Raw genomic sequence first — 14237 nt, 5'->3', positions numbered from 1 at the left:
TTGAAGGCTAGAGTCTTATTGTTTGGCCACTGGGCCGTCTTTGAGGCTGTAGCTCCTGGTAAAAACACATCTCTTCCACTAAATCTATGAGTGTACCACTCAGGCACGCAGTCACAGATTTGAAAGCTTAAGAAGTTAAAATTCATTCAGTTTTCTTCCTTTCTTTTTTTTTTTAATCTGACCCTGCCTCATCGCTCTCTCTCCTCACACAAACACATTTCCACTGTTTCATATCTTTCAGCGTTCATCCTGAACTGAGCGTGTTTGTGCAACACAATAACAATAAATTACTTTCCTCCCGTTCTCTCCTCCACTCAAGATCCAAACATCCAAACGCTACATCTGCTTTGTCTCAACTTTTTTGTTGCAGTGTGAATGTTTTTTGTCTCCTTTCTGCTCCTTAATTGCCTGCCTACCTAATTAAAAACACTGAAATGTGCTCAGGATACGCGTTCTGAATGGACAGGGAAACAAAGATGTCATTAATCTGACGTGGAGGATGCATCCTTACTTTAACACTCCTCTCATTAGCATGCACGTCCTGTGCAGTATGGAAGAACAGACATCACCATGAGACATTATGTGCTCCATGAATAGCCCGACAACAGGAGTTTGTATTCGCTGCAGCATATTGTTTGTGTCTCCATCCATGTACCGTTGTGCGCGTGGGTATTTGCATCCACTGTTGTCCATCTTCAGAAACATGAACAAAAATGAATGCTGCTGGGAGGCTGAGCAACATTTTTTAAACATATTTGGACATATGGATATTTAAGATTCAAGTAATATAACTGAACAATTACAACTGAAGAAGAGACTTTTTAAAATGTTCTGAAAAATTAAATTCTTAAAAAAAAATGCAATTTCTGATGGGGAGTAAATTAGGACACCCTCATATTTATTCCCACTTAAAATGGCTAAAATCACACATGGGATCAGGCACACATGATCAGAATATTGTTGCTCAACATTTTGAAGGAGGCCTGAGTTATTTAAACCTCACACATTTAGTTTGGTGTGCTCCTGACTGTCACTGTTACCACAGAGAGATTAAAAGAGCTGTCTTTCAGAAAGAAAACTGTAGCAGCTCATGAGTCCAGTAAGGAATTTAAAAAGATCTCAGAAGAATTTGAAATCAGCCACTGAAGTGTCTGAAAAATAGTTTACAAGTGGAGGACATTCAAAACAACTGCCAACATATCCGGGTCTGACCATTAAAGCAAGTTCACCCTGAGATCGGACCGCAAGAGACTAAAAGTAGTCTCCAAAACCCCTAAAGTGTCATAACGGGGCCCACAGCAGGCTCCTGCTACTGTTGATGTGAAAGTGCACGCCTCTGCAATCAAGTTTAACTCAGGCGTGCAACTGAAATTTGCCAGAGAGAACATGGACAAAGACTGGGACCTCTGGAATAATGTTATAAAATCGAATTATCTGGACACCAGAACTGTCAACGTGTTTGGCGTAAAGCAAATATTCCAGGAAAGACCCTCAAACCAACTGTGCAGCACAGGGGTGAAAGTGTCACGGTTTGGCCAGCTCACCACCATAAAATCCACCATGAATTCTACTGTGTATCAGAGGGTGCTTGAGGAACATGTGAGAACATCTGTTAAAAAAAAAAAAAAATTAAAGCTGAAGCAGAACTGGACCCTGCAGCATGACAATGACCCAAAGCGTACCAGAACATCCACCAAGGATGGCCAAGTCGAAGCCCAGATCTTAATCCCACTGAGATGTTGTGAGGTGACCTGAAACAGGCTGTGCATGCAGGAAACCCCTCAGACATCTTACAGCTAGAATTCTGCATTGAAGATTAATCATGCCTGATGTCTCAAATTTACCTGGATGCTCCAGTTTCTTCAGGTCATTAGCCCTCAGGCTGTACTGATACCATCGGCTTAGAGACCATGTGGCCTAATAGATAAGGTGTCTGACTTCTGAAGATTGTGGGTTCAGCTCCCTTTGTGGTTGATTGTTGGAGTTACCTGTAAAGAAGCAGTCGTGCTCTAGCTGGGAAAAGTGTTTGATTTAGTATCATAACAACCAAATAGTCCAGTGGACAGTTCCTGTAACTGTCCACAGAAGAAAGCAATGCATTCTTCTCTCTCCCACCTTATATTAGTTTGAAAAACTTCTCTTTGATCCAGTCTGACTCTCAATCCATCAAAATATAAATGCCTCTCGGTCACACTGACTTTTTAAATAGCTCATTTACACACGGGCGCGTGCAGACACACAGATACTCATGCACAGCCTTCACCTTTATCGGTCAGAGCTGATGCGTGACGCTGCACCTTCACGGATCACTGTTCAAGGTTCAACCATCTGCAGAAGAGACAGAGAATGACGAGGAGTTTGTACTGAGGCGCCCTCGGGCTGCCCATCAAAATGTGTTTGTACAGTACTCAATTTTTATTTTACTTGCGGTGAATGAACAATATGATGTTATGCTTTTTGTTTGATGCATCGTTCCTCCAAAGTTGTGGGATAGAGTAACATCACTGGGGAGCTGAGTTTCAAAAGAAATTGCTGAATACATAAACTAAGTACAACTTTGTTGCTTGTGTCATTACTTTCAGTCAGTCTGGCTGGTAGCACAAGCTAAACTGCTCTCTGAGGAAGAATTAAATTTCGTTTTCTCCTCTTAGCAAGGCCATTTTCTGTTTTATATATATACCCATGATTATTAGTCAGCATGATGTACACTGCTGTTCAAAAGTCTTGAGCCACTGCTTATTTCTTGCTTCCAAGCAGCCAATTTTTAAAGCAACAGCTCTCCAACAGTTCTTTCTGAAGGTCTTTCAAAGTTCTTTTTTCACTCATTTTCATTTGTTTGTTTGTTTGTTTGTTTGTTAAGCCACTTAACTCTGACCTACAAATCATTCAAGCAAAAAACAAAAAAACAAAAAACAAAAAACAAAATGCTGCTAACTCAAGGGATAAACCAGTGTTGTATCTACACATAACAGACAATTTAGCAAAGAACCAGTTTTACATTGTACCTTTAGACACTTTCTTACTAGCAGCCTGTCACAAAAGCACACCATTAGTTCTAATTTCTTTAGTTAAACTGATGAAAAATGCCAAAGATAACACAGTCTGACAGGCATAAAATTGTATTTTTGCACCAACAAGAGATATTAGCTGAAAACTTGGCATATCCCAGCATGGTGTGCAGTGTGTCCTTAATAAATCTGAAAAAAAAAAATGCACAAGTGGAGGACAAAAGAAAGGGTCAGGCCTAAAAAGAACTTACAAACTACAAACTAAAATCTGCAGCAGATGAACAGTATCTGAAAGTCAAGCTTTTAAGAAAATACCTGACACAGGACCTGAGAGATGCATTTGCCTATCACACACACTCATTAATTGGGATCTCACCATCTGAGCAATCCTTAAAACATCGTAAACAAAATTTTTCCAGCTTCACATTGAGAAATAACAACAGCAGACTGAGTCTGAATGCTCACTCAGGTGTGACCAGCAATCAAGCTGGTTCCTCTGGAGGGGGATTAGCTAAACTGATTCAGAGCTCGCTCAGCACGTCATCCTCTAGATTTTTTTGTTCCTGCTAGCCAAAATAAACACAATTTTTTCATTAGCACAACAAGGTTTCACGCAATGGTCACACGGTGCTGTTTCATGAAACAAACAAACTGTGAGTGGTTTCATTCTGTGCCTCAATGAAACAAACCAGTTAATACAGATGTGCATTTTTCAGACCACATTTACTAAGTAAATGTACAGAAACCAGATGACAGATGAGAATATTTTCATTACAAACAGGCATAATTTGGTCATGGAAACCACTGCATGGGCTCAGGAACACTTGCTCATTTCAAAAGCCTGCATCTCTGATGGCATGGAGGTGTGTTAGCGCCTATGGAATTGGAATCTTGCACATCTGGAAAGGCACCATCAATGCTGAAAGGTATGCAGAGGTTTCAGAGCAACACATGCTCCCATCCAGATCACATCTTTTTTCAGGAAAGGCCTTGCGGCAGAAAACCAGAGAACACTAGTGTGCAATGAGCATCCCATTGGCCCATAAAAACAAGCCTGAGCTTCTATTTATGGTTATTGTACATGCTTAGTGAGGGAGTTGGGATAGTTGCATTCAAATTAAACGTTTTGCTTTCACATGGTCGCTGCAGACCTTTACCTTGCATAGTATGCGAGTGTTTCGTTTTTAAGGTACTTCTAGCCATTAGCGACATGTTCTACCTTGTCTCACACAAACTTGCTGTCCTGGTCCCGGCTTGTCGTGGCTGTGTTTTGGTTAGACTTGTTAGATTGGTTGGTTTGGTTGTGCTTCTAGTTCAGGGGTGGGCAATTCCAGGCCTCGAGGGCCGGTGTCCTGCAGGTTTTAGATGTGTCCTTGATCCAACACACCTGAATCAAATGGCTGAATTACCTCCTCAATATGCAGTCAAGTTCTCCAGACTTCTATATTTGACTCAGGTGTGTTGAAGCAGAGACACATCTAAAACCTGCAGGACACCGGACCTCGAGGCCTGAAGTTGCCCACCCCTGTTCTAGTTTCTTCTCCTTCATGTGTTTGCTTGTTTTCATCATCAAGTTTAACGTCAGATTTCCTGTCTCAGTTTTAGTTATTTGTGTTTGGTTACTTCCTGTTTTACTCTGAAGGTTAGTTTTCTCATGTGACTTGATTCCTGCCCTTGTCATTTTACCCTCACTTGTGTGTCTGTGTTCAGTCTATCCTCTCAGGATATATAGCCCTGTTTCACCCTGCTGTCTTTGTGAGATCACCTGTTTTTTCTTCTGTTGACTCTTACGCTGGTTTGGGGTTTCTGTCTTTGTGGTTTTTGTGTTGTTTTAGGTCTTTACACGTGCTGATAAAGGCTTGCTTTTGATATTTAAACCTGCCCACGAGTACAACTTTTGGACCCTGCCTCCATGACCCATACCCCATCATGACAAAGTGGAAATGTTTGGCCATAATGCACAAAGCCAAACACAGCACAAACACCTCACAGCAGCTGTCAGCACGGTGGTGGAGGGGTGATGATTTGGGATTGTTTTGCAGCCACAGGTCCTGGGCAAGTCCAGACCTCAACCTGTTTGAAATGCTGTGGTAGGACCTTCAGAGAGCTGTGAACACTTTATTTTTTCTCACAGGACTGTATCTACAGTGAAGGGAGTGTTTCATGCTTGTGAAAATAATAAAACAGCATCGCTCCTGGTCAGTATGTGTCCTTTTTCAGCTTGTTAACATTTGAAAGTACAGTGAGTGTGTTTGGTTTTTATTTTCATGGTCACTGTCTGATTTAAAAGTTTCATTATTCATTTCCCCTCAAAATCCCTTCACATTTAAAAATCTGACATTTTTTAATTGATCACATTTGGGTTGTTGCTTCAGAACTCAATTCTTTAGCACCCTGGGAATCCAGTCATGCAACCACATCATTCTTTACATAGCCATCTGACCTTGCTTTTCCAGCTATACTGCATTAATGGTACAAACTGGGCAAACAATTGCAAAGCTTTACAGGGACTCTATTCACTCCCTTTGTTTGCTCTTTTGGCTCATGGAGTCTTAAATTTACCTCCTTAGTTTAAACTTGCATGTTTAAAATAAGGTTGCATGTTTATATGAACTCCAGCATTTGTAAGCCATCAGAGAGAATAGGCACAGGCACCCTTCATTGTCCAGTGTTTTCCTTCCAAAAACCTGCTTAAAAACAGCTAAAATTAGTGTGCAAAATATAATGTCAAAGAAATGAAAATGTGACAGGGGTGCTTTTTAAATAGTCTTGTTGTCAGTGCAGAGAAAGGGCTTCGTATTTCAGTTTGGCTCTATTTTCACAGGAGGCTTGGAGTAGATTCTCTCGATAACAGACAAAAAATAAAGAGAAAACCCCCAAATTTACGAGTCCTGGTAAAGAGGAAACAGCAGAAAGAAAGCAAAGAGGGGATTTTATGGACTTTTGGCAGTCTGGGGCGATGATTTAGGAATTTGACAAACAAAGAAGACTATTAATCTACCCAGTGTACCTCGAGTTTTGAAGAAAGCTGTTGTCTCCTTTTCGTCCTATTCTGCTAAAGCGCTTACACAACTCTAATGAAGTGCCACTCTGAACTTAAACTTAGAGAGACACACTGACCTCAGCTGTATCCAGCTAATTAATAATATTCGCTTCATTATGATGTACACTACAGCCCTCGGGACTTGTAAGACAAAGTAATGTGGACCGTAATTAACATCCTGACTGTTTTACAGGAGGGATAGGTTGAGGTTTTGAGACTACAAGGTCAGCATTAGACATTAAGCAAAAAATGTTAAGTGCAATGTGCTGGAAGGAAGATACAGTACTGTGTAAAAGTCATGAGCCACCCCTCATTTCTTGATATTTTGCTTCCAAGCAGCCAGACTTTCTTGTAGTTTTTTTTAAAGGGGTCTTGAGCGATAGTTCTCCAGGATTTCTGGAGGTCTTTCAAAGTTCTTCTTTGAGCATTGGCTGCTTTTCACTCATTTTCAGTCCAGTCCTTGTACCTGACCATTTTCTTAGGAATATTTGTTGCTTGACAACTCAACTCAACACCTAACTCAAGGGATGAACCAGTGTTGTGTCCACACATGACAGACAACTTAGCGAAGAATCAGTTTTAAATTTTATCTTTAGGGACTTTCTCTGGAGCTTGAAAAAGACGACTGGACTTCTTTTTGTTTCTTGAAGACGTTTCACCTCTCATCCGAAAGGCTTCTTCAGTTCTCAACCAAATGGTGGAGAGACCCAGGTATTTAAACCCCTGTGGGCGTAGTCCCCTGGAGGTGGTTATGACCCTCTATTGATCATGTGAGTGAACACATGTGCCCAGGTGTGAAGGGGGCGTGGGTCATATTTAATCAGTGGTTTCAGTTGAAACCAATTTAGGACTCCGCTCCATTGTTTCCTGTGGCCTATTGAGGTCACTGGAACAAAGGTGTGAATGGGGGTTGAGACGTCTGGGAAGGGAGCTCAGGACAGCACTGTAAGCGGGGGAAAGTTGGTGACGTAATCCACCTCCTCTGTTCAATGATGGTTGTTCACAGTGGACATAGATGGCTTCTTTCACTCCTCTTTCAAACCATCTGTTTTCCCTGTCCAAAATGTGGACATTGGCATCCTCAAAAGAGTGCCCTTTTTCCTTCAGATGCAGATGTACTGCTGAATCTTGTCCTGTCGAAGTGGCTCTTCTATGTTGTGCCATTCGTTTGTGAAGAGGCTGTTTGGTTTCACCAATGTAGAGGTCCGAGCACTCTTCACTGCACTGAACAGCATACACTACATCGCTGATCTTGTGTTTGGCGGGTTTGTCCTTGGGATGAACCAGTATTTGTCTTAGGGTGTGACTTGGTTTGAAGTATACTGAGATGTCATGCTTGGAGAAAATTCTTCTGAGTTTCTCTGACAAGCCTGACACATATGGGATGACAATGTTGTTCCTCTTGTCCTTCCTATTCTCTGTAGTTTGTGTTTGGCCTTCATTCCTGTGCATCTTAGCTGATTTGATGAAGGCCCAGTTGGGGTAACCGCATGTTTTGAGGGCTTTCTCAATGTGTGTGTGTTCCTTATGCTTCCCTTCTGCCTTAGAGGGAACACTTTCCGCACGGTGTTGTAGGGTCCTGATCACCCCAAGTTTGTGTTCCAGAGGGTGGTGGGAGTCAAAGAGGAGATACTGGTCTGTGTGTGTGGGCTTCCGGTAAACTTCAATGTTGAGGCTTCCATCTTCCTCGATAAGCACCGCACAGTCCAGGAATGGTAACTTGTTATCTCTGGTGTCCTCCCTGGTAAAACGTATGTATTTATCCACTGAGTTAATGTGACGAGTGAAGGCTTCTACTTCTTGGGTTTTGATTTTGACCCAGGTGTCATCTACATATCTGTACCAGTGGCTAGGTGCCATCCCTTTGAAAGAACCAAGAGCTTTACTTTCCACTTCCTCCATGTAAAGGTTGGCTACAATGGGAGACACTGGGGAGCCCATGGCACAGTATACTTCAAACCAAGTCACACCCTAAGACAAAAACTGGTTCATCCCAAGGACAAACCCGCCAAACACAAGATCAGCGATGTAGTGTATGCTGTTCAGTGCAGTGAAGAGTGCTCGGACCTCTACATTGGTGAAACCAAACAGCCTCTTCACAAACGAATGGCACAACATAGAAGAGCCACCTCGACAGGACAAGATTCAGCAGTACATCTGCATCTGAAGGAAAAAGGGCACTCTTTTGAGGATGCCAATGTTCACATTTTGGACAGGGAAAACAGATGGTTTGAAAGAGGAGTGAAAGAAGCCATCTATGTCCACTGTGAACAACCATCATTGAACAGAGGAGGTGGATTACGTCACCAACTTTCCCCCGCTTACAGTGCTGTCCTGAGCTCCCTTCCCAGACGTCTCAACCCCCATTCACACCTTTGTTCCAGTGACCTCAATAGGCCACAGGAAACAATGGAGCGGAGTCCTAAATTGGTTTCAACTGAAACCACTGATTAAATATGACCCACGCCCCCTTCACACCTGGGCACATGTGTTCACGCACATGATCAATAGAGGGTCATAACCACCTCCAGGGGACTACGCCCACAGGGGTTTAAATACCTGGGTCTCTCCACCATTTGGTTGAGAACTGAAGAAGCCTTTCGGATGAGAGGTGAAACGTCTTCAAGAAACAAAAAGAAGTCCAGTCGCCTTTTTCAAGCTCCAGAGACTACTATGACCTGGATGACTGAGAATCTACACAGACATATTTAGGGACTTTCCTTAAGAAAGAGGATAAAAGATCCAGCAAAGACCTGACACAGGACCTGAGAGATGCATCTGGACCTTCAGCTGATCCATCTACTGTTCACTGAAGCCTCATCAGAAATGGTCTCAGTGGAAGGGTGGCTGTCAAGAAGCCATTCTTAATGAAGGGAAACAGGGAGAAAAGACTGAGGTATTCCACATTACTCACAAGCTGGACTGAAAATCCAGACAAAAAAAGTACCATCAGATAGATTTTGATCCACCATGAAATATCATCTGGAAAAAAATCTGAATGGGAACAGCTTCATTTTTCAGCAGGACAATGATCCCAAACACACAAAAGGCAGAAACATCCAAAGAAGAGCTTTGAATGTCCTTCAAGAAGCCTGGAGAACTATTCCTGAAGACTGCTTAAAGAAATGAGAAGAAAGCTGCCTCAGAGAGTTCAGACTGTGCTGAAGAATAAAGGTGGTCACACCAAATATTGACTTTCAAGCTCGTTAGAATTGTACAACCTCAGTTTTTGTTTCATATGCTGTATTTCCATATATGTTTGTACATGTTTCAGTCAATCACTGCACATATTTCCCATTTTCCGAGCAACATATAAAGAAATGAGGGGTGGCTCAAGACATTTGCACAATACGAATCAAATATAGTTTAAAGGATTATACAAATGGATATAAATGGATACTGAAATGCCTTCCACAATGGCTTGTTAAATTTATGAACTTGAGCCGTTAGTGGGATGAAACTATTTTAAGGTTACAAGACACTTATTAATATTCAGCTTCATCCAGATCTGTGCAGCTGAAGATATATGGCTTCCATATTTGGAGCTGGGGGTATTTTTCATCATAAAATCTGTACCAATAGATAACAGGATCTCACTGTGAGGAATGTGTTATGGCTGCAGATTGTAAAAGCAGATTGTGGGAGAGCTTTCAGCAACTGCCTTGAAACTTGAAACAACTTTCGGTTGTGATTACCAACAAGTTGCTACCCTGTCAGTGTGCAGTGTCTCTCAATTAGCTCCACCCCTTGCTTGTCACTTCTTGTTTAAAGGAGAAGAAAAAAAAAAAAAGACCATCACAGACACACACAATGGGTGATGTCACAGTAACTATGTCCATCTTTTCAGATCCCATTAGAGTAACAGCTGATTTCCATCCAACTATTTTCCATTGTGCACAAAAAATACAGTTTTATGTTTACCTGAAGTAAAAGAATTCCATAAGGAAAAACAACGTGTGTCATTTGTGTGACGCAAATTAAATTATTGCACAAAATAAACAAAAACTCCAGGTCTGATTTCAGGTTGTTTTTTTTTCACAGTTTGTTGCCTCTTCTTCTCCTGCAAGTGCTAAAAGGTTAACTGGTTGTAATTGGTGTGAATTCAGCAGCCACCAAGATGGAAGCTTGAATTATAAAACCCTGTGAGTGGGCTCCACTTTGGTTAAACTGCTTTCAGGTGTCAGGCACAACAGGCAGAGACTGATCTGACTGAAACTGCTGCATTGAACCCACCATGAAATAAAAGTAGTACTAATTCATTAATTCTACATGTTGACAACAGATTACATATCATGTTGATGTCCAATTTGCTTAAATAAATTAATGTCCTGTCATCTATCTATCTATCTATCTATCTATCTATCTATCTATCTATCTATCTACACACACACTGTTGGACTTGCTCATATTAAACATGGACACATTTTCAAGTTAAGAAGTCAGAATACATACAAGTAATCCCTGCGTGCAAAAAGCTCAGATTTCAAACTGTTCAAAACACCAAGTTTTAGACAGTTTTTTTCTACTTGTGGCTCTATATGATGTCACAGAGAGCCGATCTCCCTATATGATCATCTCAGACACGTGAGTCTGGATTTTTACCTAATTTTTCTTACTGTTTAAATATACTGTTTGCCACGGGCAGCCAATCAAAAGGAAACTTTCAGAAAGGGGGAGGAGCTAAGACATTAGCTGAATTGAGGAGTCCCATAAAGATACATAGGGATGATTTTGAACTGTAAATTGTAGTCCAAGAATAACAATTAAGGGGCTGAAAATGAGCATAACAGATCTGCATTCACTGTGTACAGATTTCTGTCTGTTTTGTCAACTTCAGAATGTCAAAAAAGTAACTGAAACTTGATGAAATGTTTCGTGTGTGTGTGTGTGTGTGTGTGTGTGTGTGTGTGTGTGTGTGTGTGTGTGTGTGCAGTTTATTTAAACAAAAAATTGAGAAAAAACTAAATCAGTTCAATATCTAATCTATCAAACTGAACTTTTTCTGTGACAGGAATTTATTGTATTTCTTTCTCAAATGTAACAAACATCTTTTGAAGCAAAACAAGCATTCAAGTGTGAAATTTAATTCTGGGCCACCATGCCACCTTAAATTGACAGTGTAGGGGTGTCACAGGGGGTTCTCACAGCTATCAAATGCCCCCCTGCAAAACTTGTTTCTTTTATGGATCATTAAGCATACAACATCTTATCGTTAGGAGGAAACATACATTCGTTTAACAGCTAATACATCTCGTTTCTCTGCTGTTGCCCCCAAAGGTCCTCCTTTTCTTTCTTTTTTTTTTTTTGAAATGCATTAAACTAATTAAGACTCGGATATTTCTCTGTGAAGCTGTGGGGATTGTTTGTCAGGGAGCTCATTTCTGATTCACACTCAAGTGGCTCTCAGGTTCTCCTCGGCTGGTTGCTGAAGTTCTATAACTAGGTGTGATATGCAAACTGTTTCTGCAAACTTTAGAGGCGCTTTTGTGCATTATACATTTGATTTGAGTGAGATATAAAGATCTGCCATTGCAGAAGTGAAACCTTCTTTTTTTTGTAACTGAGTTTTAACTTTCAAAGCTTGCACTTAATGATGACAGCAGTATTTTACAACATTGTAATCTGTTCAAACCTGCCCTTTTAGGTGCCGTTTACACGAAGCCGTTTTCACTGGAAACGGTGTCGTTTTGATGTGTTTCAGCCTTTCGTTTACACGATGGCGTTTCAGAAACGATCCGCGTTTACACGAGGACATGTGAAACGATGAAAACGATGTAGTTCCCATGCCAGGCCACAAGTTGGCGTTGGTTTTCTCTTTGCAGTTTGTTTACGCAAGACGCGCATGCGTGGAGTGACAGTAGGTAGTGCGGCAAATTGTTCATTACTTACAAAACGGCCAATGTGAGAGGTTTTGTGTGGACAGATGATGAGGTTGGATCGCTGCTGCACACAACGCTGAATTACAAAACGGTAAAAACACAGGAAAAGCATAAGAAGCACTCGTGAATCCGCGAGTGCTGTTTATCAGTTTGCGCGTGCGCGAAAAACTGGCCGTCGCAACCATAGTGCGCATGTGCGAGTCGAGCGTTTTCAAATCACCCCGGTTTCAAGTGTTTACACGAAAACGCAAGCCGGTGCGTTTCTGAAACGCTCCACTCTGGACCCCGTTTCTGAAACACATCGTTTTCACTCTGTTGTCGTGTAAACAGAAGGCCGAAACGCATCAAAACGACACCGTTGTCGTGTAAACGCAAGGCCGAAACGCATCAAAACGACACCGTTTCAAAATGAAAACGGTCTCGTGTAAACGGCACCTCAATCTTTGTGCCTGCATGGCCATCACATCTCAATATTCCTCATATGCTGTAAACATATTCATTGGTTCAGTTGCATTCATTGGCATGCTTTGATCCACCGTCATTGGTACAGGTTGGTCTTAAAAGACGCTGCTCACTGTGTCATAGTCCTTGCTCATGTGGGAGGTGCTGGGCAGGGATTTAAGGTACTCCATGTGCCTTCTGGCATCCTCCTGGTTGTGTTTGATGTAGTAAATGATGTAAGCTGTCACCATGGAGAACCAGCAGAACATGGCTACAAACATGGCTACATCCGTCGTCTTGTGGTGGAAGTTGCAAAAATTGATCCCCGAGTCCAGGACCTGGATCACTGGCTGTCCCACATACTCCTCCTGCACCGATGTGAAGCAGCTGACCTCGTTCACCGTCTCAGGGTCGAGCCTTAGCTCCCTCAGCACCTCCTGCAAAGAGCACTCACAGTGCCAGGGATTGTGGGAGAGGCGGATTCGAGCGTGCAGCTTGGTGAAGGTGTCCCTGGGGAGGCTGCTCAGGTGGTTGTTTGAAAGGTCCAAGGTCCGCAGGGCTTCAGAAACCCCTTGAAAGGCACCAACCTCCACGATTTCCAAGGCATTGTGGGATAGGTCCAGCTGCCTGAGGCGGTGGAGGTCAGTGAAGGCTCCCTTTGGGATGTGTCTGATCCGGTTTGTTGAGAGCAGGAGAACCACGGTGTCCTTGGGTAAATTCGGCGGGATGTTCTCCAGGTTGCGTGACGTGCACTGCACCACCATGCCGTTCCTCTCCGTGCAGTGACAGACCTTAGGGCAGGCAGTGACGGTCATTATCAAAGAGAAGAGAAGAAGTGTTCCCACAAAGAAAAGAGAACTAAAAGAAGGTTTTATGGCTGACCTGCAGCTCTGAGAGGCCCCCATTAGCCCACGTTGGGACTGAAATCAGTGCTGCTGGTGAAGGTGTGCTGCTTTAAAGGCATGAAATACAATCCAGGACTTGGTGAAAGATCCCTTATAAACAGAGAAAGGCAATTATTTTTTCTTTTGCTGCAATAGCAAACAGGTAACAGCAGAACTACTCAAAGGTCACAAAGAATCTCCATTGGCCTTGCCAGGTGACCTTGCATTGTGGCAGATGCTGCCCAGCTGGCATTCAAATAAACGATGGGGTTAAAGTTTCATTCTTTCTTTACGGACGACCGATCCTGGCTCCATCTCAAAAGAGGGCACATTTTTGAACGTTTGCATGAGTGCTAGATGAGATATCACAGTGAGGCGTGGATGATGTAACCCAATGAGGGGAAATCCAGTCCAGGGTGTGGAGGGCACGTCTTCTCCACTGACTGGAGAAAACCTGTGAGACAAAATGATGAAGAATCAAACAGTGAAAAGGAAGAAACATCTTTCCTGAATGCCTTCGCTTTCACTCATCTTCACAGCCTCTTTCCAGGAACAATTTCCTCCCCTCCTTTTTTGACTCCTTCCTTCTTGGAGGGGGAAGCTAATAAAGTTCAAGATTATCATAATAATACCACGTTTTCTATAGCATGGGTCCCTCAACTCAAAATTTGTCCCCGTGAGAAAACGACAAGCCATTAAACAAGGTGTGAGCTCATCAATATGCAGCAGATGAACTTTGAAAACAGTGATTTGTGATTAAAAAAAAGAAACTGCCTGTAGTCTATAAGGTTAGCAGTGATGCATGTGGGAGCAGCGAAGGTCAGGATGCAAATTAAAACCTCTACAGGATGCGCTGCATTCAGGCGGGTGACAAGACCGAGTGATAAGCAGCTTTTTGATCAAGATGCCGAGTCTCAAACAAGCTGCTGTGCAGTGGTTTCTGAATGATGTCCAAACCGATAAGCTAAATGTCTCAGAAACT

At 42.3% G+C, this 14237-nt stretch overlaps 1 protein-coding gene across 1 annotated transcript; it reads right to left on the bottom strand.

Moving 5' to 3' along the window:
- Positions 1-12394: 12394 nt before the first annotated feature.
- LOC115797731 (leucine-rich repeat-containing protein 3-like) lies at positions 12395-13276 on the bottom strand. Its single transcript, XM_030754229.1, has one exon. The coding sequence runs from the start codon at positions 13274-13276 to the stop codon at positions 12488-12490; it is 789 nt and encodes a 262-aa protein (XP_030610089.1). The 3' UTR covers positions 12395-12487.
- Positions 13277-14237: the final 961 nt, after the last annotated feature.

This window comes from Archocentrus centrarchus, chromosome 2, assembly GCF_007364275.1.
Source record: "Archocentrus centrarchus isolate MPI-CPG fArcCen1 chromosome 2, fArcCen1, whole genome shotgun sequence".
NCBI lineage: Eukaryota > Metazoa > Chordata > Actinopteri > Cichliformes > Cichlidae > Archocentrus > Archocentrus centrarchus.
This window is presented reverse-complemented; position numbering and strand designations above follow the sequence as displayed.

What these genes read in the sequence shown, in the direction of transcription:
- LOC115797731 (XM_030754229.1), bottom strand. Translation starts at nt 13,276, where the DNA reads ATGGGGGCCTCTCAGAGCTGCAGGTCAGCCATAAAACCTTCTTTTAGT.